Below are 26830 nucleotides of genomic sequence, written 5' to 3' on the forward strand. Positions count from 1 at the left end.
TTCTTCCTCTCCCACTCCCCCTGCTTGTGTTCCCTCTCTCGCTGGCTGTCTCTATCTCTGTCAAATAAATAAATAAAATCTTTAAAAAAAAAAAAAAAAGATGACTGGAAAGAGGTAAATAAGGTACATGTTCCAGTTATTAGATAATTTCATCCTTGTCACCTTCCTCTCAGTAAAGAAGCTAATTGAGAGGGAAGAAATTTATAGTTATAAGTAGGGAAGAACAATCTTCGTCCAGTGGTATCTTAAATGCACTGAGAACAAGGAGCATAATATATTTTATAGAAGTAGCTGAGGATGAGTTGGATATTCACCAATACTTGAAAATCAATACAAATATAAAAAACTAATTTAACTACTATCCCCGACAGTATCAACTCTGTAAACATACCTGCAGGAGACAGGTAACATGTTCCTCTTCCAGCCTCTGTTTGGTTAGGGCTTGTTCCACATCCCATCCGGAAGCTGTAGAGCCTGTTCCAAAGCCAGTCCCTTTGGCCCAATACAGCTGCTGTTCTTCTGTCGATGTAGCGTTATGAGAGCTTGATACCTGTGGCTTATAACAAAAAATGAAAATTTCTTACTATTTGATTTTATTTACCCTCAAAAATATTTATCAGTACAAACATAGTTTAGCTGCTATAGAAAATAGTCTGAGGACTCTTCAAAAAATTAAATAAAGGATTATTATGTGACCCAGCAATTCCATTCCTAGGTATTTAACCAAAGAAATAAAAAGTGATACTCAAATATAGGTCCATGTGTTTTCACAGCAAGACCATTCATAAGAGCCAGAAAGTCAAAACAGCCCAAATACCCATCAACAGATGAATATACAAATTGTGATATATATACATACAACAGAATTACTCAACCATAAGAAGTAATGAAGTATGATACACGCATGCTATTTTGTGGATGAACCTCAAAAACATGCTAACTCAAAGAAGACAGACACAAAAGATAACATACTGTACCACTCTATTCATATTAAATACCCAGAGTAGGTAAATACAGAGAGACAGAACACAGATTGGTAGTTGCCAGGGGTTAGGGGAAGGGGAAAATGGAGAACAAATGCTTCTATTTAAGAATAAATAAATAAAAATTTAAAAATATTTATCAGTAAAAGACGGGATAAAGACTACAGAGTCAATGACTCAAAATTAAATAGATTTCCCTTAGGATGAATCCAGTACAAGCATATCTTAGGAGATACAGTGTCATATGTTTTCAATTATAGTAAGCAAGATTGATTCTATTTCTAGAAGGAATAATTTTCAGTTTCTTTTTCAGAACTCCTTTGGTAAAAGAGGACATATTAAAAATGTGAACAGTGTAGAGACAGAAGAAATTACTTAGAATCACTGGCTTTTTAACATAACCTCAAACTCTGTGAAGTTCAATTCTTTATTATTATTTTTGTGGACAGTAAAATTAAAATTAATTCTATAACAAGAATCCTTTTTTAAAGAATTTTCACTAAATATACGATGTACGCTCAAAAAACACTTGCAATTAAGATTAGTTTCAAGGGTTATTTAAAAGTAATACTAACGCTTTTCTTTTTCTTTAATGGGAATATTTTCTAAGGAAAAATATTACGTACAATACTTTCATAAATTGACCTGCAAAATAGTTTTATGGATCTATGACTGAAAATGTCATCTTTCACTTTTTATAAGATAAACTATTAAATGAATGACAATTTCATTACCATATAAACAGTTAACAGAGTATCATTATTGATAAAAAGTTATTTATTTAAAAATTCTATAAAGTATAACATACACCACAGAAAAAACACAAAACAAGTTTAATGAACTGCAAAAACTCATTTAACTGTGCGGGTCAAGTATTAGATCACTGCACATAAGAAATTGCCCCTACTCCATTGCCTATTAATAAAACATTCAATTTTTCCACAAAGTTAATTATAATCCTGATTTTTTACTCATTACTTCCTTACTCCTCTTTATAATTTTACCACCTAAGCATGAAACTCTAGACACTACAGTTTCAATTTGTCTAATTATGAACATTATATAAATGGAATCACGCTGTATATATATATTCCACTATGTGTGGCATTTTAGTTGTGCTTGTGAAATGCATCACTGCTATTATGTGTAGTTGGCTGTAGCCGTTTCCTTTCATTACCTAACAGTATTACGTTTTATAGTAGACTACGATTTCCTTATCCCTTTCTACTGTCTCCACATTACTTTATCCATCCTACTTATATGACAAATGATGACAGAACAATATTTGGTATTGTGGTTTTTGGAATTTTACACCTTTTGATGGGTGTGTAGTTGTAGTGTATTAAAGGTTTTCATTTGTACTTTTCTGGTAACTAATGAAACAGATCATCTTCTCACATTTATTGGATATTTAGACAGCCCCTCTTTTAAGTGCCCATTCTAGCATTTCACCTATTTTCCTATTGGGCTTTCTTCCTTTTCCTTTTGTAATTTTTGAAGCTCTCCAAATATTCTGAATATAAGTTCTTTATCAGATACACCCAATATAGTCTCCCATATGGATTTAGGTATGGTGTCCCATTCTGTGATTTCCCTTTTCACTATCCTTAGTGTTTTTGATAAAAAAAAAGTTCTAAATTTTACCAGAGTTGTTTTTTTTTCCAATTTTTTTCCCTCATGGGTTATTAAGTATTCTTTTCAAGAAGTCTTTGTCTACTCTAAGATCACAAAGGTATCTGTGTATGCTTTTTTGTAATAGGGCATTGTTATATTCTGTACATATATTTAAATCTATCACCTAGTTAGAATTTTTGCATATGGAGTACATTAGGGCTTAAAGATTCATTTTTATTCCACAAGAACATTTAAGTGACCCCACCATCATTTATTGGTAAGTTCATACTCCATTATATTGCCGAGTTACTGTTGTCATATTAGATAACCAAACACACAGGGAATTAAGCCTCTATTGTTTGCTGGGCTTCTAATCTGTCCTTGTACTAATACCACAGCTTAATAATAAACTTTGATACATGACAGCGTAAGCCTACTAGGTCTACTGTTCTTTGAAAATGCCTTGCCTATTCTTTAGCCTTTGCATTTCCCAAAAAATGTTAGAACTGGCTTGTCAATTTCCTCCAAAATAAATCAGAAATTCCATCAAACATAAAGATCACTTTGATAAGAAATATTATTGAACTGTTCTATTTTCTGTGCCCATGGAAATAAACATGAGCAAAAGATCTGTTTATGAAAGACCAGTATTTCTTTAAAAAAACTTCACGTATTTCATGCATAAATATCTTGCATATATTTTTTTAGATTCATTCACAGATATTTTCTCTCTTTCATGCTAAAAAAATCTTTAAAAAGTTCATTTTATGTTTCTTGCTGGTATACAGAAGTAACTTATTTTAAATACTGAACGTGGGTACTGTATCCTCATTAAACTCACTTATACCATTAATTATTTTTGGGTTTTCTAGAGACATAATCAAATCATCTTGAAATAATGAGGATTATTTTTTCTTCCTTTTTTTTCCTTCTCTTACTGAACTAGCTAGAAGCTTCAATTCAATAGTATGATTCTCTAAAGTTCAAGAAAGAAAAGGATGAGAGATCACAGTATAAATTCAGCATATCCTGGTATATGGGGAAGCTTCTTAAGGCATTAAATCTTTGTTTTCAAGTAGATGAGTTAACTTATGGTTTCTAAAAGAGCCTAATAGAGAAGAAAACACTTAGTTCATATTTTCTCTTTTAAATATCCTTTCAGAAGCAAAAAAGGAGTACATGAGCTTCTGAAATATTATTTCAGAAAAAAACCCATTCTGTACTCCATGAATTTGACTTAACTTTTTCATAATCTAAATAATTAAAACAGAACCTACCTCTGCTTGATTGAGACTAGAGTTTGGAACTCGTGGGGCATGGTGGCTCAGAGCAGAGAGGCAGACAAGAATGAGGTGTAGTGCTCCAATTTCCAATGCCATCCGCCTTAGAAGCACACCATCATCAGTTGTCAATGGTGTGGTGCTAAACAAGCTACGAAGGACATGGAAAGGAAGAGTTGGAAGCACATTGGCTGATGGAGATTGCAGAATATGACCTAGGTTAAGAAAAGAGAACTCAAAATTAAAAACATTTAAGAACATAATAAGTATTATAATATACAGGGTCACAAATTATTATATGATTATTAATAATAAATAGTTATTATTATACGACAACATAACACATACCATTAAATTTATTTAAAAAACAACCCAAAGACCACAAATGAATATCTGAAAATTTAATAATAAGAAGTGTCTGGAAAAACCTCTTTAAGACATCATATTTGTAAACAAATAGTTGAGATATATTCATATAATTATATTAATATAGACTATATTAAGATTATTATAAACCAGAAATTGAACTGAAACCTAACAACTAAAATAGAAGCACTGAAAGTTCCTGATTGCCTTGGGAACAGTTTCAACCATGAACAGATAATGGAAGAGTGAAACCATTTTATTTGGTCTGTGATATAGTTTTCTACTACATCTAGCTTTAGAAAAGAATGTTAAATGCAAAAAACCCAAACCAAACCAAAATAAAAACCATCACTATATGAAAAGCGGATGAGACAACGGATACCAGAATTACACTTTTTAATAAACATTCACTTTATAGTCACTTAAAAAAAAGGTGAAATGGCATAAAGACAATTTTCTGCTTAGGATTACACCTAGCATTTTGTAATAGAGTGCCAAAATAAAATGTATCCCTGTATCTACTTAAACGAATTAGATCAAGTAATTAGAAATTCTTGATCTGGGGCACCTGGGTTTCAGCTCAGGTCATGATCTCAGCTCAGAGTCTGCTTGAGATTTTTTCTCCCTGGGGCACCTGGGTGGCTCAGTCGTTAAGCATCTGTCTTTGGCCCAGGTCATGATCCCAGGGTTCTGGGATCGAGCCCCACATTGGGGCTCCCTGCTCAGCGGGGAGCCTGCTTCTCCCTCTCCCACTCCCCCTGCTTGTGTTCCCTCTCTCGCGGTGTCTGTCAAATAAATAAAATCTTAAAAAAAAAAAAAACTTAAAAAAAAAAAAAAAAAAAAAAAGATTCTCTCTTTCCCTTGCCCTCTGCCCCTCCCACTCTGCTCTCTAATAAATAAATCTTTAAAAAAAAAAAACAAACTCTGATCTATTGAAATAGGTATATACAGTTTATATATGAAACCAAACAACCAAGACTAGTAATTTAGTAAGTTATTAGAAAAACTTTTAAAATAATGTCACCATTTTTTTTTAAAGATTTTATTTACTTGAGAGAGAGTGCACACAAGCAGGGGGAGCAGCAGGTAGAGGGAGAAGCAGGCTCCCTACTGAGCAGGGAGCCCAATGTGGGGCTCGATCGCAGGACCCTGGGATCATGACCTGAGCCAAAGGCAGACGCTTAACTGACTGAGCCACCCAGGTGTCCCAGTGTCGCCATTTTTGAAGAATCCCATCAACATGAAAATTCAAAAGAAAAGAATGTGTTTCGTAAAATATGTATTTTGAATATTTAATAGCTTCAGAGTTCTAGGATCCACGAATAAATTCACATAGTTTTATTAGATTAAATATACTTGTAGTAAGGGTTTAACAGTATTCTAACTGGCATGTGACAGATTTCACCTCTAATCAAAACCATGTGATTTTAAAATTAAGAACGATTACTAATTTTCAAATGGAATGGTCATTAACTGAAGAATCACACGTAAACTGATTGAAAATCTACTTGCTAGGCTACCTTATTACTTTTCTTTAATGTTCCCTTATATTAAATAAAATTGCCAGCCCAATGGAAACAATTGCTACAGCTTTTTATTATCATTCTGTAATATTATTACATTACAAAATATTATACAATGTTATTTTCCACATTCTGTTCTCTTTAGTCTAAACACTGCTTCCAGATTCACTTTAAGAAAGATTATCATCATATCATGACTTGGTTCATATGTTTTAATAAATTTTCATTACTGTTCAGAATAAAATCTGAAGTTCTTAATAAGACTTTCCATGATCCGTTATTGATAATAGCTTTTAGAATGAGCTCTCAGTGCTTTTTATGCAAATTTTCATCAGCTAACTTACCCTCTCTCACATAATCTGAGCACATTAACACTGCTCAAATCATCTTCTTTCTAGCTCATCTCAGCCTAAATAGACTATCCTTCAAGGCCCCACTACAAATTACTCTGTCACTTTATTCACATAGCTGGGCAGTAAGCAAATAGTCTCACACCTGAGAGCCTTCACAATATACTGGACCTCTGCAAGTCTTTTGTTACTTGTTAAGTCTATGGTTTATATGTACTGCTTGTTGCTACTATTGGAGAACATTAGCTACATGAGGGCAGGATCTAAATAGCTGCTTCATTTTTGACTGCCTCTGATGGTGCCCAGAAGTTTTGTAGACAGTAAATACATTTTGAATGAATAAAGTAATGAAAATGAAGATTCTTTAGGGCTTGTTATATGTATCATTAGAACAAAACTACCAAGAACAAATGATCTAGTAGCTTTACTGTGATAGAAATAACGAAGAATAGGCACTGAGCTGAGTAACTTTTACACATCCTACATTAAATTTCATTAATAATTCTAAACACTTACTTCCTTCTCCATCATCTGTCACTCCCAATACCAGTCGAAGAAGGCACTGGGCATGTTTTCTCTCTTTTAGTAGCACTTCAGCATAGCCCGGAAGACGAAGAAATAATCCGAAAGCAGCCAAAGAATGGGCAGGAATGGGAGACATGGTCTGTACTGCTGATTTGATGGGTGGAGGTTCAGCTGCAATGGTTTCTGGTGCTTCATAAACTAATTCCCCTGATTGTTCAATGGTCACCCATTCAAACTGATCACTATCTTTTGGCTTTTCCTGAGTGGTAGAAGTTACCACTGGAGCACTCACCTAAAGAAAAAGAAAAATTTTTTTTGGCTATTTGTGTGTTTCAACATCAGGTTCAAATTAAAGACCTGACTTTAAATGGTCCCTTTAAAATACAGGAATAAAAGGATCAATAAAGGGACATATTTTTAAAAGCTTCCAAACATCAGAAATTAAATGATATCATGAGTATGGTGGTATCTGCCAAGTATCTCTACTTTAAAGTTAGATACATACATCCATACATTTATTTATTTATAAATGAAGTTACTATTTTATCCTTTGTAATTAGTTAAGAATCTGCAGACAGAGTCTTTGAGGCTATGTAAATATCTTTTTTCTCCCCAAACTCTGATCAATTAGAATTAGCATTTTAAAAATTCTTGACTAAAACAATAATTACTACAGTGGTTGCCAAACGGCAACTTTCCATCATTCCTTGTATATTTATTAGTTGGCCCTGAACTGTAGGTAAAAATGTTCCCTTCTTCTCCGCCTATTTATTCATTCATATATTAATCTACATCAGTATGGAACTAGGGTCCCTGCAGATGGATCAGGTTGGATCCTAAATCAATGACAGTTGTCTTCGATGTTTTTGACAACAAAGACAGCCGTGTGAAAATATAGGAAGAAGTTGGACTGGTGCGGCTGTAAGCCAATGATTGTCAAGTGCCAGCAACCACCAGTGTATAAGAAGAAACAAGGACAGATTCTTCCCCAGATCCTGCACAGGGACCGTGGGTCTGATGACAACCTGATTTCAGACTTACAGCTTCCCTACATATAAAAGAATAAATTTCTGTTGTTTTAGGCCATTCAGTTTGTGGTCCTTTGTTACAGCAGCCCTAGGAAACTAATATACATATACTAAGTACATGAAATTACAGAGAATAATTCCCCTACTTCATTCAATAAATATAAAGTGCGTTGTAATTACAATTTCCACGAGCCACACTCCCTCATTAATAAAAGAACAATGAAAATACATACATCAATAACAGCAACATTAATTAACAGTAAAGAGGTTAAAGCAGTATGTTTTTAAAACTATCTGAAATAGAAATCGAACCTAAAACAGGAAAAAAAATTAAGCAAAAAGACAATGCATTTGGGTAGTAGTATACACTACCATCTTACTCTCACATTTCCAGTACTACCCGTAATTAATAATGCCTACAGCAGCACAGAAATAAAAATGCTACTGTGTGATGACCAATAAAATCAAGGTAAATGCTGCAGCATAATTAATTTGGCAAATGTGCTCGGTCTTCAGCGTTTCTTTGGTACCAGCTAACTCTCACAAAGCTCTGTACAGGCTGACCTTTGAAAGACTTAAAAGATGCTCAAAGACTATAAGGGAAAGGGTACTCTCAAAAGTTTAACACACGTGAGCCTTTTTTAAAAGCAAAAAAAAAGAGAACAAAGGGCTTTGCCATGGAATGATATATTCAATTAGGAATCTTATCTTACTTGTTGAATTACTTCTGGATATAGCATGGGTAGTCTTTCTGCAATAAGAGCCAGTCCACCCATTCCTGCAAAAACTTGTAATGGTGACTGAATGGGACAGGTTTCAAGTAAAGATTCATCCAATATCCCATCCATACATTCATCACTTGGAGTGAGAGCCTCATCTTCTGGACAGCTACCAAGTAAGTCTCCATGATCTAGAACAATAAATTACAAATAACAAGTAAGAAAGGGTCTCGGGGTGCCTAGGTAGCTCAGTTGGTTCAGCGTCTGCCTTCAGCTCAGGTCATGATCCCAGGGTCCTGGGATCAAGCCCCGCATCGGGATCCCTGCTCAGTAGGGAGCCTGCTTCTCCCTCTCCTTCTGCCCCACCCTCCAATCATGCTCTGTCTCTCGCTTTCTCTCTCTCAAATAAATAAATAAAATCTTTAAAAAAAAAAAAAGGGGGTCTCTTTTTATACTAATCTTTCATTTACAAAGCAGATCTTATTGTCACCTCTCTACTCAACAAAAGAGCATAAATATCTTAGGTTATTCAGACAAATCTTTAAGGCTAGATGATACAATAATTTTTAAATGATTTCTGAATTTGCCTCTTAAAGTCCTGCTACTCAAAGTACAGTCATTAGCATATGAGCACTGGCATCATCTAAGAGCTTCTGAAATGTAGAATCCCAGGTCCCAGCCCTGACCTACTGAATAAGAATCTGCATTTTAACAATGTTCTATAGGTAATTTATACGCGTATTTTTTAAGTCTGAGAAGCACTGTCCTTTAGGGCGTATTTGTAAGTTACACTGTATGTAAAAATAAGAAAGTCTGCAGAGATTCAAAGCAAATACTAACATATGTTAGTATTCAGAACATCATGTTCTGAAGTATCTAATTACGAAAAACTGAATACCAACAAGACTTCTCATACTGAAAACTAAAAATACCATATTGATTTAACTTTGAATCACTCACAAAAGAAAACCAAAAGATTAGTAAGTTTACACATAACCAGATTCTATAAACACTAAAAATACCCCAAATAATCCTGCTGAAAACCGAGCAAAGGAAATATTCTAAAATTTACTGAAGAATGCAAAAGGCTAATAATAAAGCATATGTGCTCATAAAATCTTTCAATTAAGATTAATTTCTAGCGAAAATAGCAATTTTTTATATTTATAAATAATTCCATCATAAAACTACTTTGTTAGCCTGATAAAATAAAATCAAGTAAATTAAGTCATCAGCTACAGAAATCCCTACTTCCTCGGATCAGGGACTGTAATTTTAAAGGAATTACCACATACATACCTTTCTCAGGGTGTAACCTTTTAAAAGAGTCCGTCTTTGACAGACTTGGGTCTGTGATAACTCTAGATCCCAATTTAACAGTCAGGTCTATTGAACGGTAACCTTGAGGAAGTTTTCGGTCATATAGGAGAGTTAAGAGTTGGGCAAGTGTCATTTCTGCTGGCAATGGCTGGCCTAAAAACAACATAACTAAGTTAAACCTAGAATCCAAGAGGGAGACATTTACTTGGTTTGATTTAGTCAGTTAGTTACAGTTTTTACTGAAGTGCACCTTAAGCATCTGATTCTGACACTAATTTAAAAACAATTTAAAATCAGCACATGAAAAGTTTTCAGAAATCTATTTCTGATACATGTGAACAATATTGTCTATAGAGAGTGTTAGTCACCAACCAAATCACACCAAGATCTTCTGAGCCATAGCAAGAAACAAAGAAACAGACATTCCTATAAATCCAGGGTTGGCAAAATCTTTTCCCTAAAAGGTCAGGTAATAAATATTTTAAGCAAAGAAGACTATACGGTCTCTGCTGCAACTACTAAATCTACCATTGTGGAATGAAAACAGCTATGGACTATACACAAAATAAATGGGCATAGCCGTATTTCAATAAAACTTTACAGACAGAGGGGCACCTGGGTGGTTGGTTAAGCGTCTGACTCTGGATTTCAGCTCAGGTCATGATCTTGGGTTCAGGAGATCGAGCCCCACGTCGGGCTCCGCACTCAACACGATGTCTGCTTGAGATTTTCTCTCCCTCTGACCCTCCCCCTGCTTGTGCTCTCTCTCTCTCTCTAAAATAAATAAAATCTTTAAAAAAAATAAACTTTAAAAAATATTTTTTTAATAGAAAGGGATCCAGTCTACTGGCCATATTTTGTTGATCTATGCTATAAAACAGTAACATAAAGCTAAGAAGGAAAATCCTTTCAAAGTTAGCTGGCAATATGATTATAACAATATAGCAAAAAAACAAATAAACTGGGTATCATCTTAACCAATGGAAAGTATATTGGTTAAAGAATATGTATCACCTAGGGAGAAAACATTGCTTAACTATCAGTGGTACAGCAAAGAGTTCCACTACTATAACCAATTCATCAAAATCTGCCTCAGGCTGCTTCCTATACAACTTGTTATGAACTCTTTAAAACATTACTTTTACTCATTTTATAGCACAAAGACAGCAAAATTTAGGAAGCTAGTAAACTATAAATATGCAACATTATAATGTTTAAAAGGATATGTAAAAGGTTACTCCTTTTCTTCTCATTTTGCTTACAGGGAACTACACGGACAAAGCCTCACTAACTCACTTAATCTCATCAAGAGCACTTGATTAAACTGGAGTCTGGTAATTACATGTCTTCAGAATTTTTTTTTATTTTTAAATACTGTGAACATTACCTGCCAAGAGTTTGTGGAACAGGTGAAACACTGGCACAGTAATTATTTTGTTGGCGGTCTCTGCTCCTGAAGAAGTACTTCCTATTTTATCAGGCATTGTCCTCCCTCTCCTGGATGGCGGACGAGGTGGTGTAGCTGACACAGCCCGTTTAGACTGGGATTTCAGCCCTAAAAGAATCAGTAAGATTCTACAGATAGCCAACACACTCATGAAATAAAAGAGCATTTCTACAATATTTTTTAAAAGCATCACATTCCTAACTAATGCCAAAAGAGAGAAATGTTTCTTCTGATTTTTATCTCCCAATTTTTTATTTGCCCCTCATGACACACCATGAATTTTGGTTTCACGTTTGTAACTATTTCCAAGAAAGTAAAAAACAAGGCTAAATTCTACTGTCTCTGAGAAACAGACGACTGCCCATTTACTAGATAGCATTTCTGTATGAGTATGTAAAGGAAATCTCACATTAATTCTTCTCTGATATAGAATAAGTTCCACCAATACAGAGATCTTCTATTTGAGGAGTAAAGTAATATATACGAAACCTTTTTTTTTTTGAACTAAAATCATCTCACTTATGTTAAAGAAAATATCCTCCAAAATGATCAGTTATCTTGGCCATTTTGTCGCCTTCTTCACCTGACAGTATGAGTACAATTCTCTGTACACTGTCAAGCTTAAATGGAGCACCTAAACAATTCACAAATGTTCAGTATCTGATGAATTATATTAAGTTCTGGATATAAAGTAAGTGTAATAATTACACTGCCAATGAGTAACGGATTTCAGGTACAATGTTTTTCATCCAGTATTAAAACATCATTACAAGTCAAGCTTTTGCATTTATACTTTTTATTACATGAAGTTTCTATAAATATATGCTGTTATTTTATTAAAAAAACCAAATAAAATCAAGATTATTTAAAAAGAAAGCATACCTGAAGCAACAACAACACTGTAATTGTCCTGAAATCCATTTTCTGCCTTAACTTTCTCTTTCTCTTCATGGTTTTTCTTTTCTTTGTCATCTTTCTGTTCACTAATTAGTTTAGCAGTGATACTTGGTGTATCTGTAAGAAAATATTACCTAAAATACACTGCATTTCAAAGTCATTAAGAAGGAAGCTACAAATATTTCAAAACAAAGATTACACAAGACATTATCAGTAATATGGACAGAATGTAAATGCATTTAGAAGAAATTGATGAGGTAAAGCCTAATATTCATTCCTTGCTGATACCAATGTAAGGGAATCACCACTGTTCAAAAGCCAGGATACTAAAATTCCAATCTCTAGAAAACACTACAAATTACAGTGGTATTACCTCTCAAGGCAATGAAAAACTATTATGACTAAAATTCCTTTACTTTAGGCATAAGTTTAATGTGCTTGCCACCAACATGTAATTTGGTCCTCACAACATATGTATCAAGAAAGAATATTATTCTCAAAGTAAGAAAACAGCCTTTAGCAAGGTTACTAATCTAACATATTAATGGCAAATATGGAATTCAAGCTCAGGACTCATCCTAAAGCATTATATTAGACTTATTCTACAAACAGGAGTAGAAAGGAACAAATTTTGGTAATGAAGATTTGTTTTGCTATTTTTAATTTAGGAAACTTAGATACCTTAAAAACAAATACTAAGGACTTTAATAAGATAAACTCTTTGAATTAATGTTTTCTTTCATTACTTTGGAATATGGCATGCTATTAAAAATCATGAAATGAATGGATGACTGTATAATGACCTGATTTGGCCATTAAGAAATCCAAAAACCTAGATGAACTGTTTTTTTTTAAAAACTGTTTTAATATTAGGAATGACTTTCACTAAATAGATACGATTGATATAGATTGTCTTTGTACTTTTCTAACTTAACACAATTATGATCTAATGCTGCTTCATAATGTTAAAAAGGTGAAACAATCAATTGATAAAATAGCATGCTTTGTATTATTTCCTACTCTTGGCTTTCTTTGAATGTCTGAAAACATCCCTGTGATCTCAATTTCTGCAGCTCCTTCCTAACTGCAGACTGTCTTTAAAGAGTTTCGTTTTTTGTGAAATTTAGAAATTTTGTAAATACTATAAACAATAAATACAGAATGCAACAATACATTCAGTGTCTTACAAAAGCAACCAAGCAACCCCAAATAGCAAAAGAGTTACAGAAGTCAGAATGAAATACTTAAATAATAAAAATTCACACAATTAATTCACAGCATCATCAAGAAAACCAGTAAAGATCATTGGGTGCTAAGAACTTAAACAGAGTGCTATCCCAGTAAATGCCAGATACTAAAAGATATCAGTAAGAAAAAATTTTCTCAACATTGTTTAAAATTGTTCTAGCTTGGATTATCACTTCCGGTCAAGATAAAATAACAAAACCCAGATTTACTCTCCAACCTGAAATAACCACAAACTAGGAAAGTACATTAAATAGTTTTCAGACAATAGCCATTAGGACGGCAGGAGAGGGATGCCTGGATGAGTGAAAACTAAAGAGGTGAGCCCTAGGACTTCTACAGCTGATTAGGCTGCCTTGAGTTTCCCAGGTCACAGACTGGCACAACTCAGAAGTCACCCAAGGTGAGGACAGAGACTAGGAGCCCAGGAAGACAAAGGCAGCTGGCTGTAATTTTCAGGTGACACTGCCAGGGAGGAGAGATCTCCAGAGAGAGCTCCAGAGACCTAGTGTCTCCCGTGGGTTTTTAATGCATACAGATGAGCATTTTGTATGAGGAAACCACCAAAGGCCAAGGAAAAAACTTCTCAAAAGTATAAGAGGACTAAGCCCAGGTCCTAAAAAGAGGGTTATAATATGTAGTGTTCCTGATGCCTAGTGAATTCCTAACGGAGTTCTCTGAAGGGTATCACCTCAGTAGTGAGGCCAAAGTAGCCCTAGACGTTCATTTTCAAATGTGGTACCCTACTTCTATTCCAATATAGCACCTTTTTAAAATTAAATTCATTAAAAATTTAGTTCCATAGCCTCACCAAACAAATTTCACGTGCTTAAAAGCTACTGCACTAGACAGTGTAAGTTTAAAAAAAACTTCCATCATCACAATAAGTTCTGCCCTAGATTAAAAGTAGCTCTTGTCCTACCTAATAAAACTTAAAAGCTGGCTCTAAAAGCAACAATCTATTTTCAGTTAATATAACTTTATACCAAAACAAAATGAAAAATATTTACTAAAATACAAGAATTTCGAGCACCCAAAGAAGTAAAAGGGTAGAAGTCACATTGCCTGGCATCCAATAAAATTTTCCAGGCAAATAAAGAAACAATAATATACAATGTACCATAATAAGGAAAAAATAATCAACATAGACTAGTGTGTTTAAGATGACAGAGGAAAGCTTATACACTTTCGGTAAGGACCAGGAGATATAAAAAAGAGCCTAAAGAACTTCTAACAAATTAGGCCCTCCAGAGGATAGAATTTGAAGATAGAGCAATATAAATTATCCAAAAATTATAAAGAGAGGGGAAAAAAGTAGGGCAAAAAAAGTGAACAGAGCTTCAGTGAGCTGTGAAACAACCTCAAGAGGCCTAATTAAAATGTGTAACTGGAATTACCCAAAGAGAGGAGAGAAACAAGGAGAAAGAAAATATCTGAGACAATATTTGTTAAAAAAAAAAAAAATCCAAATCTGATGAAATCTATAAACCCAGAGTCAAGAAAGTCAACAAACCTGCATTATAAGAAGAAAACTACAAGGCATATAACAATCAAATTGCTTAAAAGCGACGAGAGAATTTTGTAAAAGCAGAAATACTGACAGGTGACCTTTATTTTTTTAAAGCAATATAGTGAAAAGCTATAGGAAGTAGGTAAAATTATTAAGTAATTTTGGATTACTTTTGTTTTTATACATATTGATAAAATACACACACACGTAAATATATCATCAAATATAGCTAAAGATCATAAACATGCCTTAAAGGACCAAAGCATTGCTAAATAGAGGTTAAATTCAGCACTTGCAAATTTCTGTTGTTTGCTCAGGATGACTCTGTTAGACTTTTTTACTAACTAGTATTCTTACAAAAAAACTTATTTTTTAAATATGTATGTAATAAAGGGAATTATTCCTATTCTTAATGACTGAATATGACATTTTAGAAAATAGCATTCCTTTATAGTAAAGATAAAGAAAAATGTTAAATTTCCAGTTACTCTGTAATAATACCTATTACTTTTCCATGATCAAGTTAAATGTAAGAAATCTCAATAACTGAATTTCAGTACTCTCCCCCCTTGTCCTTCTTTCATTTAATTAATTATTCATTTCTTTCCCTCATCATGTAGAAGGAACAATTTCAACACTATGATAGAAAAGTCTGTAAAATCAAATTATCAAAAAAGTTTACCTGTAACAGGATAAGGCAGACATTTTCAAATAAGAACAAGTGTTATTTATGCAGTTATAATAGTATACTAACATTTTACTGCATAACATGTAAAAAGAAAAGAATTAGAGTATTACATACACACTTTGGTTATGCAGTGACTAAAGGCAAAAAGATTCTTTTCTATCTTATTTTCTCATAGCAATCACATCCATTCAAGTGGTTTAACCTACTACCTATGTATGGTGACAACTCGGAAATCTCTTCAATCCAGTTTTTTATTCTAAGCTTATATTTCTATTTCCCACTAATAAATAGGCATAAGATTTTTTTCTGAGATAGTTCTAACTTCCTACAGCTGTAAGCTTAGGTACCCCCTTCCAATGCATACAGACAGAAACATATTTGTATTAGAACGTGAACATTCTTAAATTTTGTTTATTTTTTACTCTGACAGCATACATAAGATCATAATACTCTGAGGGGCAGATTGTGTGTCTTGCTTTCTTTCACACCCTCAGGGCTGATTATTGTGCTTAGACACAGAAGATGCTCAGTCAATTTATCACTGATTTCATTCACAGGATTTCTGAGAGGCAATAAAATCAAACTGTCTACAGTTGATTTGCATTCTGCCATTAAAAATTGTTTTTATTTTTAAATCAAAACCACACTGAGATACCACCTTACGCCAGTTAGAATGGCAAAAACTGACAAGGCAAGAAACAACAATTGTTGGAGAGGATGTGGAGAAAGGGGATCCCTCCTACATTGTTGATGGGAATGCAAGTTGGTACAGCCACTCTGGAAAACAGTGTGGAGGTCCCTTAAAAGGTTAAAAATTGAGCTACCCTATGATCCAGCAACTGCACTACTGGGTATTTACCCCAAAGATACAGACGTTGTGAAGAGAAGGGCCATATGCACCCCAATGTTCATAGCAGCATTGTCCAAGATAGCTAAATCATGAAAGGAGCTGAGATGCCCTTCAACAGATGACTGGATTAAGAAGATGTGGTCCATATATACAATGGAATATTATTCAGCTATCAAAAAGAACGATTTCTCAACATGTGCTGCAACATGGACGGCACTGGAGGAGATAGTGCTAAGTGAAATAAGTCAAGCAGAGAAAGACAATTATCATATGGTTTCCCTCATCTACGGAATATAAGAAGTAGGAAGATCAGTAGGAGAAGAAAGGGATAAAGAAAGGGGGGGTAATCAGAAGGGGGAATGAAGCATGACAGACTATGGACTCTGAGAAACAAACTGAGGGCTTCAGAAGGGGAGGGGGGTGGGGGAATGGGATAGACTGGTGATGGGTAGTAAGGAGGGCACGTATTGCATGGTGCACTGGGTGTTATACGCAACTAATGAAGCATCAAACTTTACATNTATACGTAAGTAATGAATCATGGAACTTTACATCAAAAACCAGGGATGTACTGTATGGTAACTAACATAATAAAAAAATATTATTATAAAAAAAACTGTTTTTATTTTTGTAACCTGTATGCTGTTCAAAGGCATTAACTTAGAATGGCTTAGAAGCATTATCTTAGAATATAGGCAAGAACCTAAGGGAAAATTTCTTTCTTTTTTCACTAATATAAACAATAAGGTCACCAGTCAGATCTACCTACTTCATTTTCATCTTTTGACCATTCATTTCATCCTGAGATCTAGTAAATGCTCATTAGAGTCCTGTCATCCCAACTAATAGCCTGCAAATCATCTATTATAAGACAGCCAGATGGTTTATTGTGAGAAAATTCCATCAACGGCTTCCCAAGGCTTGTCAACATTTCCAACTGTCCATTCTGTCATTACCCCACATAATACACATCACACCAAAAGAACTATGGGTGTTAGAATGTACTGTACATTTTGTCCCCTTCATCAGCTTCTTACTCATGCTTCAAAATGTGAAGACATATTGACCTTTTCTTTTTTTTTTTTAAGATTTTTATTTATTTATTTGACAGAGATAGAGACAGCCAGCGAGAGAGGGAACACAAGCAGGGGGAGAGTGGGAGAGGAAGAAGCAGGTTCATAGCGGAGGAGCCTGATGTGGGGCTCAATCCCATAATGCCGGGATCACGCCCTGAGCCGAAGGCAGACGCTTAACCGCTGTGCCACCCAGGCGCCCCTGACCTTTTCTATTCATTTAATGGTTGCTGAGTAGATGCAGCAAAATAAACAGTCGCAAAAAATAATAAAATTCTATATAATCTAACGTAAAGTCAAAAAAAAATTAATACTTAAATCTGACTTGCCTGAAACTCTGTCAAGAACTTCTGATAATGTTGTTGAGACTGGCAAATGAAGTGTTCGGAACTTATGGCCTGCTCCATACATTGGATGCTGGATGACATGGCTTGTGGCATTAATTCTACCTTTATACAGCTGAAAATTCAAATGAAATCAAGAAGTTATTTTTTGATACATGTATCATTATAATACAATTTCAAAAGCATAAAAGAATAGAAAATTTTAAATGCACACAAAATATAAGGGTTTATTTTGTATATATTTTAAAATGTGGTGCATCTGCCATTTGATTTGTTGGTCAACTTTTGTATTAGCATCACTGTACCTAATAATCAGTCACTTTTCCCCCCAACCAAATTGTACTTTTCATGGTAGGGTATAATCAGGCTATTCAACACAAGGAGGGTTTAAGTCCTATCATTAAGTATAAAGGTTATTCTAGTTTGAGTTTGTTATTTTAGAAATTAAGATGTAGAGGTGATTCCAGGTTCTGATATGAAATTATGAAATATCTCTGCGCACAGCTAATTATGAAGATTTATTTAACTGTTAAATACTCACTGGACAAGGAGATTGAAGAAACATTGTCACTTTCTCATCTTCCAGCATCAATTGCAAAAATAATCTACGTATAAACCCTGAAATGTTCCCTGATGTTGGAAGGTTCCCTCTTTGAGGAGATGTCTGAAAAAGTTCACAGAGAACCTGGCAAGTAGAGATTTAAAAAGTTAAGTGCACTATTTATCTGCAGCTTTGTACTTTTAAGAATAAAAAATACTATCCCCAGAGAAAATTTCTCTGAATAAGAGAAATTACTACAGAGTTTTCACATAATAAATACCTAGCACAACCAATTTACATTTAACTTTAGTCCGTATCAATGCGGTTACAACGTAATAAAAATTATGGAGAAAAGGGTATTAGAAATAAAACAGAAAGCCTTAGTAAGAAGCTGAGTGATGAAAACTAAGCCAGAAAGCAACAATTCACAAAGTTTTCATGCTACCCTGAGGCACAAACCAAATTTTCAAATACTCATATGCATGGCCTCGGTTAAAACTAGTAATTTAAACATTTCTTTTTTAATTAGGCACACTAAGCAGATATAGTTTCACAGTAACTACTTTTGACAAAGTATCTTGTTATTCTTCTCAATAACGTTAAATCATTAGTATTTTTTGAAAATTATTGTAACTATCCTCCTAGATACTAATAAATTTTGTCCTGAATAAGCACTCTAAATTAGGGAGTAAAAAAAGAAGCTGATTTCTTTTTTAAAGATTTTTTTTTTTTTAATTTGACAGAGATAGAGACAGCCAGCGAGAGAGGGAACACAAGCAGGGGGAGTGGGAGAGGAAGAAGCAGGCTCATAGCAGAGGAGCCTGATGTGGGGCTCGATCCCAGAACGCCGGGATCACGCCCTGAGCCGAGGGCAGACGCCTAACCGCTGTGCCACCCAGGCGCCCCGAAGCTGATTTCTATTTATTGAAATCTCAGGCTCTATGCTAGTTACTTTATATACATTACGGTATTTAATTGTATCAAAAACAATCTTTGAGGCAGGTATTACCATTCCCATTTTATAGGTTAAACAACCTGATGAAAGTCAAAACAGCCAGAAAGGAGGAGAATCTGGCAAAAATCAACTAGAATTATTCTTGAAATAATTCTAGCTTTCAAGATTTCGGCCCCATGGACTTACTACAATAAAATCATCTCTTAACATTTTTAATGTGTTTTGCTAAGAGTCTCCTATCTGAAAACTACCCTAATGTCTACTTCATTACAAGGAAACCAAGAGTTGTAGCAATCCAGTCACAGCAAAATACAAAGTCTCACTGAGGATGAGATGCTTGATGACCACTTTCAAGCGATCAATCCTCTTTTGGCAGCTGAAGTATTGTTTTTCTGGGCTTTTTTTTTTTTTTAACTGGATTTTGGGGAGTGGGGGTTGAGTTTAAAAGGAGGAATGTATCAACTATAACTAGAATTGCCATGAATTTGCCCATTATCTCATCAAAAGGAATATGTGACAGTTGAGAGGAGGAGGGAGCAGATATCATCAATACTTTAATTATGGTTCAAATTCAGATCCTTTAATGTGCTGGATCCCAAACTTCATCATCACCTGTAACACATACCCCTTTCTCAACTAATTTCATTAGTGTTGTTTAACAGTGTATTAAAATAAAATGCCTAAAACATAAGCCCATTTTTCTAATCTTACCTGGGCCATCAGTTTTTGATTATTAGGGTGGCATGAAATGCACTGCAGAAAGAAGGCAACAGTCGCATTCTCAATTGCTGTCCTCTGTTGAGTAGTCAATCCTGTTGGAGCAGCTGAAGAAAGAGAGGCTGATCTTGCACTGGTTTGTTGGGCACCTAAATTATGTCCTCCAGAAGTGGACCCAGAGTGACATAATAAAAACAGAAGTGCTGTCCATAGTGGATTGACTTCAGACCCACCAAGCCAGTCTTTCATAATATGGCTACTGCCAACTTCTGTCAAAAACCTAAGAATAGGAGCAACCAGGTCTGCTGTGATAGGCATCTTATTACATTGCTGTGCAACATGATGCCGCCTGAGCTTGTCCTGGGAAATATCTATTGACTGAGCAATGCTTTCTGAGTAAGAAATGTGACTAAAGCAAAAACTAGCCAGACTCCTCACAAGAAGAGATGGCAAACCTGAGTCCAATAGTTGTTTGATAGCTTCTGGAGATTGAGAAGAGGACGCAAGGGTCGCCAAATGTGATTCAGTTAGTGCAAGAGGTGCTTGTGCATTTTTAGAGTCATCTGTTAAGGATGAAGTAAGATCTTGCTTTTTGCTATCATCAGTCATGGACAGTCTGTGATGACACTGCACCGGAGGAGGGGTAATTCCCATCCAGCCCATGAGCAAAGAAAAATAACTTGGGTGTATATGACACATGGAGCAAAGCAGACTGTCAACAGCTTTCTTCAAAACCATATTGCAGGGAAGAGACATGGACCAATTAAAAAGTAACCTAGGGGAATAAAAGATGCCAGGTTAACATTATATATGTATCGTTAGAAAGACCTCATTGTTGCTAATATCTCTATTAGAAATCAACCTATACTCTATACAATTATAAAATCTATAAAATTATACATTTTGTTTGACATAATATGACATCATAAGATTTCAGGAAGATTGCTTGTGATATATATTATTTAAATATTTAGGTAGACAAAGTTAGATGAGTCTTATAAAATGAGTACAAAAAAATCAAGAGACCTATATTAAAATGGATCTACCATTCTTTGTGTGACCTAAAGCAAGTCACATAAACACTGAAAAATTATACAAAAGAAACGTTTAGATTGAATGTGACATGATTGATGGCTTAAATTCACATTTGCAAATCAGAAACTATTAGGGAGTTTCACTAGGAAGTCATGGGTTATGCCAACTGAGGAGGCCAAATATGAAAATGACAGACTACAGGACAAAAGGCCAAACTTTTAAGAGTCATGATACTCCTCAGAAATAAATGATATTCTCTTACAGACTTAGCAGGCAGGAAGTTCAGCAAAGCCTTAGCTGAATACGGTAAAGAAATGTGCGTAAGTGGAAACTACCAAAAGAACAATTTTATCAGATATCTTGAAAGGAGTAAAAACAACTAATCATAAAAACTCCAAGTAGTAACTCTTTCAAAATTTCCAGCTATAATTTTTCTCCCTAGTTGTACATTAAAGATAAAAAAAATCTGGTGGGGTAGGGGCAGAGGTTCAGTCAGTCTCAGTCAGTTAAGCGTCTGACACTTGATCTCAGCTCAGGTTTTGATGTCAAGGTCATGAGTTCCAGCCTCGCACTGGGCTCCACGCTGGGCATGGAGCCCATTAAAAAAAAAAATTCTGGTGGGTAAATTTGCAAAAAAGAAAAAACACTACTAACTGTAGGGACACATACATTAAACACTCTGATTGTAGGTGGGAAAAGCAGGCAATGACATGAATATAAATTAATTAAATTTGTGTGACACCTAATTCCAAAATTATACCTGACTATATTTAACTACTACTTTCTAAGTATTATTATTATCCAAATAGGCATATAAAATACTGTTTCATCAAGTGAAAACCTATAAAGATCTAGTACTGAGGAAAAAAAGAATTTCAAAAATCGTACTTACTCAAAGAGCTCTCGGTCCAGCAGTGCTGGTAAATCATACTCTACAAGCAATTCGTAACTGTGCCACAGAATTGCTGCCACACAGTGAAGATGAGAAGGAGATGGCATGAGAAGACCATACTCTACTGCTGAAGAGTTAGGGCACATGTAGCTCATCCTGCCACTCCTCCTCATAGCGGCCACTCTTGCAGAATCACTGACCCATTTTAACAAGGCCTGGATTCTTAAAAGAAAATGAGTTCAAATAACCAATTATACCACAACAGACATTTAATATGGATAAATATCACCATTACACGTAAGCAACTTATATATGAGAATAATATCCTGTTTTTGGTAATTTTAACCTAAAATAAGACGGAAAAGGAATTTATATAAGCAGGAAGAATAGTAGTTCTAGTTTTCCCATAACCTTACTAATCTTAACTGATGAAAATGTTTGAAGTAACATAACTATAATTTTGCAAATAAACACTAATTTTGTAACTCATTTATTTAAAAAAAACCCTAACACGATCTGAAATTACAGGATACAAAGCTTAACAAATTCACTGTCTCTTGTAAATTTTATGTTGTAACAAATCCACACAACCTAGAGCAGTAATCTAGTGCTAACTCTTCACTGTGTAGAATCTCATGCAATAGAGCATGTGTCATACCTCTGGCCCCCAACCATTAAATACTAACAGCAGCCATCCATCCCCCTTTAATCTGAAAACAGTGTACTTTTTTCAGGTGCCATCCTACCCTCAATACCCTGGAGCAGGGGCTACTGACTGACAACAATACCTTTTAAAGCAATAAGGCTTTAGAGTTTATATAAAATACAGAAAATATGATAAGATTTATAATTGAGTTCTTAAAACATGGTGTTTATACTTTTTGTTTGCTTTCAAATTTCTAGTTTAGATCACAAGATTCTTTGCTTTAGGGTAAAAGAAATGGGGTTTAGTCCCTTTAAATTTCCTATGACAAGAAATTAAGAGATGTCAGAAAAAAAGAAGAAAGACGAGGCAATTAGGGAGGAGTAAGATTTTGTCAGTCCATGGAAGCCAACAAGCTTGTTATTATGTCAGTTCTAAAACAGTTATGTTTTAAAAAGTATTATGCAGTAAAAACAACTTTGTTTAGGATAATTTTCTAATGATAAAAACCATAGAAGTATTAAAAGAATCAAAGAATTTTATGAGATTTTAAGAAAGCTGTTCCAGAAAAATATTTACAACTGATTTTTTATAATCTTTTTAACCCTATTAACCATTATGATTCAAACTTGGCAAATATTTATCAAAAAATATTTTTTTAAATTCCAATCTATTTTTAAATACAATAATCATAGAATTTATGTAAAGGAAAAAGCTTAATGGAAGCCAGCTTATTTAATATTTTGAAGTTATCACACTGAAAATAAATTTACTTGGTTAAATGTCATTTAAACATTTTTAAACAGAAAATATGAAAGCAACTAGCCTAAAATGAGTAAAAGCCATTACATTATCCATGACTAGAGTATCAATATTTACCAGGCACCTTCCACGCCTGACACTCTACTATAAACTCCCAAGTCTGACCTATGTAAATCTTCCCTTGTGAATGACGGTATTCTGTCTTCTCAAACCAAGACAAAAACTGGATTCAATGAACTTGGACACTCTAGTATGTAGCACAGTGCCAGGCATATAGCAGCTATTCAGTAAATACTAATGAGTTAAGTACCAAAAAAATTAATAATTTGTTAATTTATAAACAAATTAATAAAATACCAAATGATTTCCTCAAACATTAATTAAAATATTACAGGATCACATAAGTCAGAAAACAAAAGATTGTTTATAGAGCCACATACTCTACAAATGTCCTTCTGATATAAATGACAGATATAAAACGAGAATGCCAAATCATCACTCAAAAATTTACCAATAAAAACATTTTCCAAAAATACTTGGAGTTCTTATCAATTTGGAGGTAGAAGGCATCAAGGAAGAACTACATTAGTAAAACTCATCTAAAAATTACCTACACTAAAACATCACTAAATATCTAGGTTCAGATGTTATTTACTTGGTATGATAGCATTTCATTTTGTGGTAGGAAAGAAAAAAAAGGTAGAAATTTCGTCTACTAAAAAGCTGTCAATTAATATTATAAATAATAATAAATAATCAAAACAAACACTTTTACCATTGTCAAAATACTCTTCATACCTAATATGGACACAATAGTCTTATATTCAGACACAGTTAGTAAATACTACCTAAGACAGGTAGTATGATTAGGATACCATTACAACTTACAAAGTTCTCATCACAACACGTTCACGTAAAAATATGTAATATCTTATTCCATTCCAAACAAAAGTAATATTGATTAAAAATTCTATTTGAGTTCAAATTTGCTTAAAATATGGCCAAATATATAAAAATTTATGTTAAATGTTCACAAAAATCTCTAGAAGTTGTATCATGTAAAGCATACAGGTAAACGTGCAATATAATCAACAGTCTTAACTTCTCTGAAACACTCTAAGGAGAAAATATTACAAGTAACATTCACTACCATGTGACTGTGTATATGTGTGTCTTTAAACAAAAAACAAGAGCAACATATACCTGTCCTTTGTTCCAGGATCCTGAGTTGTTCCAAGCTGGTAAAGAATATCTATTGTAGAATCAGAAGAGAGTCCGTTCAGTCTTCCAAAAAGTAAAGGGCTGTTTAAGTCTTGCAATAAAGAACCAAAAGAAAGTTTGCTCAATTAGCAAATGGGGTAAGAAGATTTGCTCAATTTAATTTTAAATTGTTAATTAAAAATAACTCTTCTATAAGTTACAACAAAAATAACAAACCAACCCCTAAAACACTGAAACCAAAACGGAAATTAACTTCAGAAACAGGTTTAATCAGAGATCACATAATTCAACTTCATTAGTTTGCAGATAGGTAAAAAACTATCAAAGTTAACTGTCACCTGTAGGATCACTGCCTGATGCTGCACAGTTTCTCAGAAGAATGTCTATAAGCTTCAGGCCAATTCTAGTAGACTGCAGTCCTATCTTTACAAGCACGACCTCGATGTTGGGTGAATGCATTCCACAGTATGGCGACATCAATAAGGCAGCACAAGTCTGCAGCAGATTAGCAGTAGGTGCGGCTGCACTGGCCATCATTCCTTCCAGATCACTGATGTGAGTAAGGCAATGATGTAATAACCGTAACCATCCGATACTGAAATATACAACACAAAATGGCTTATGTGGTAAATTTAACTAGCTCAAATTATTTCTGGGGTAAAACCAAACAAATCAGCATGTTGTGTTTCATAAATAACACCAATCTGTGTAAAAAAAAATGCTATAAGATCAATAAGGAATTAAACACAATAAGTTTTCTTCATAACACAATAATACTTAACTACTAATCGTATTTAGGAACTACATGCTTGTCTTTCTTTTTAATTAGTCAGAAAATGTTTTTACATATACATACATTTATGTTTAAATACAAACTGCATAAACTTATAGCTGTGCAAAACTATAAAGTCTTGGCAGCTTGAGAATAAAACAAAAACCCTAAATTTTCTTATCAGGCAAAACTTTCAATAGAACCAGTCTATAAAATTTTCAACTATCAAAATTTACTAGAGGAATGTGAATTAAAGGATATATTCAGGTTTTGGTTTACTTGGTCAATTTGTAGGATTCCAATCTAACCCTTCTAACAGGCATTTAGGAATTACCATGTAAGACTAGGTCTCTGTCCATATTGTCTATTTGTATGGCTCAGATGTATCCTGGTGGCAGACACTTGGAAATTCTTATATTAGACTGTGATCTAAAGAACAGAAACCCATACCCATATATTCCATATTGTAGATTATCTCAAGAATTAAACACACATAAATCTAAACTTTAACCAGCCTCAAGTTCCGGTTCTACAGAATTAGTATTTCTATTGCACCTTATAAAATTATGGTATTATATAAATTACCTATGGAGCAAAGAACGTCCTAAGCCCTAAAAAAGAAGCCACAGAATAATTTCATAAAAAGTTCAGAAAGCTTTTTTTTTTAATGAGATACATAACATACCTCGTTTTGGATACCTGATCTTCAGATGGAAGAAAGGGATTATTAACTGTCGCTGAAGAAGTGGTACCAAAAGCAGTGAGGCCCAGTAACTTAATTTGTGAAAGGCCTAATGTGCTGGCATCTCGTGGGCGATGAAGTCTAAGGCAGACAGCAGAAGCTACTTCAGCTTTTACCAGCTGAATTTTTATGTAGGTGAGACCACTTGTGACAACAGGAGTGGACAAAGGTAGCATGTTTACCCCATCTGCACTCACTTCAACAGACACTGAGGATGGGCAGGCTGTAGGAAAAGAATAAGAAAAATTACTAAAGAAAATGTGAACTGGACTTCATGGTTTGTGAAAATCCCAGTAAAACAGCAGCTTTTAGTTATAGTCATTATGAATTTGCTAAAAGAAAATTTATATGGCACATCATACTTTGTCACTGACTTTCAAAATAACTGGTTTTAGAACTATTTTCCAACACAAAATATGAGATCTACAATATAACAAAAATAGTATTTTAAAAATTCTAACACTCACCTAAAAAAAAGATTAACTGAAAAAAAGTAATCCACATGTACACTCTTGAGTCCGTACAAGAAAAAAAAATTGCCAAATTGGCAATTGCTCTATTATTTCTACTTTACTCAGAATTATCACCAACAATGTGGGACATTTTATTAATATGCCATGGTTTACTGTTAAGTCGTTTGGGAAAGAAAAATATAAAAACACAAAGTTCTTTTCTACTAACTCATTATTTCAGTACTACCATATTGCAATGATATTGAATACAGCTGAGTTTATTTTTTTTTTAAAGATTTTATTTATTTATTTGACAGAGAGACAGACAGCCAGAGA

At 34.1% G+C, this 26830-nt stretch overlaps 1 protein-coding gene across 15 annotated transcripts in view; it reads right to left on the bottom strand.

Annotated features, from left to right (window-relative positions):
• The window catches only part of BIRC6 (baculoviral IAP repeat containing 6), a 235638-nt gene that overhangs the window by 75617 nt on the left and 133191 nt on the right, over positions 1-26830 (bottom strand). For 14 of the 15 annotated variants that reach the window (XR_004625038.1, XM_034659673.1, XM_019803711.2 and 11 more), the window contains 14 exons: positions 25986-26265; positions 24867-25123; positions 24511-24619; positions 21903-22124; positions 19970-20750; positions 18304-18447; positions 17748-17877; positions 12038-12169; positions 11096-11263; positions 9688-9861; positions 8383-8579; positions 6633-6933; positions 3875-4092; positions 392-556 (listed from right to left, as the gene is read on the bottom strand). Coding sequence is in view for 14 of the 15 variants with exons in the window: in XM_034659673.1 (XP_034515564.1) it covers positions 392-556; positions 3875-4092; positions 6633-6933; positions 8383-8579; positions 9688-9861; positions 11096-11263; positions 12038-12169; positions 17748-17877; positions 18304-18447; positions 19970-20750; positions 21903-22124; positions 24511-24619; positions 24867-25123; positions 25986-26265 (3278 nt within the window). In the remaining variant the exon portion in view is untranslated. Of the gene's footprint in view, positions 1-391; positions 557-3874; positions 4093-6632; positions 6934-8382; positions 8580-9687; positions 9862-11095; positions 11264-12037; positions 12170-17747; positions 17878-18303; positions 18448-19969; positions 20751-21902; positions 22125-24510; positions 24620-24866; positions 25124-25985; positions 26266-26830 lie in introns of those variants that run through there. The other variant, XM_034659676.1, reaches the window with a different exon arrangement.

The sequence above is a fragment of the Ailuropoda melanoleuca genome, chromosome 4 (genome assembly GCF_002007445.2).
Source record: "Ailuropoda melanoleuca isolate Jingjing chromosome 4, ASM200744v2, whole genome shotgun sequence".
NCBI lineage: Eukaryota > Metazoa > Chordata > Mammalia > Carnivora > Ursidae > Ailuropoda > Ailuropoda melanoleuca.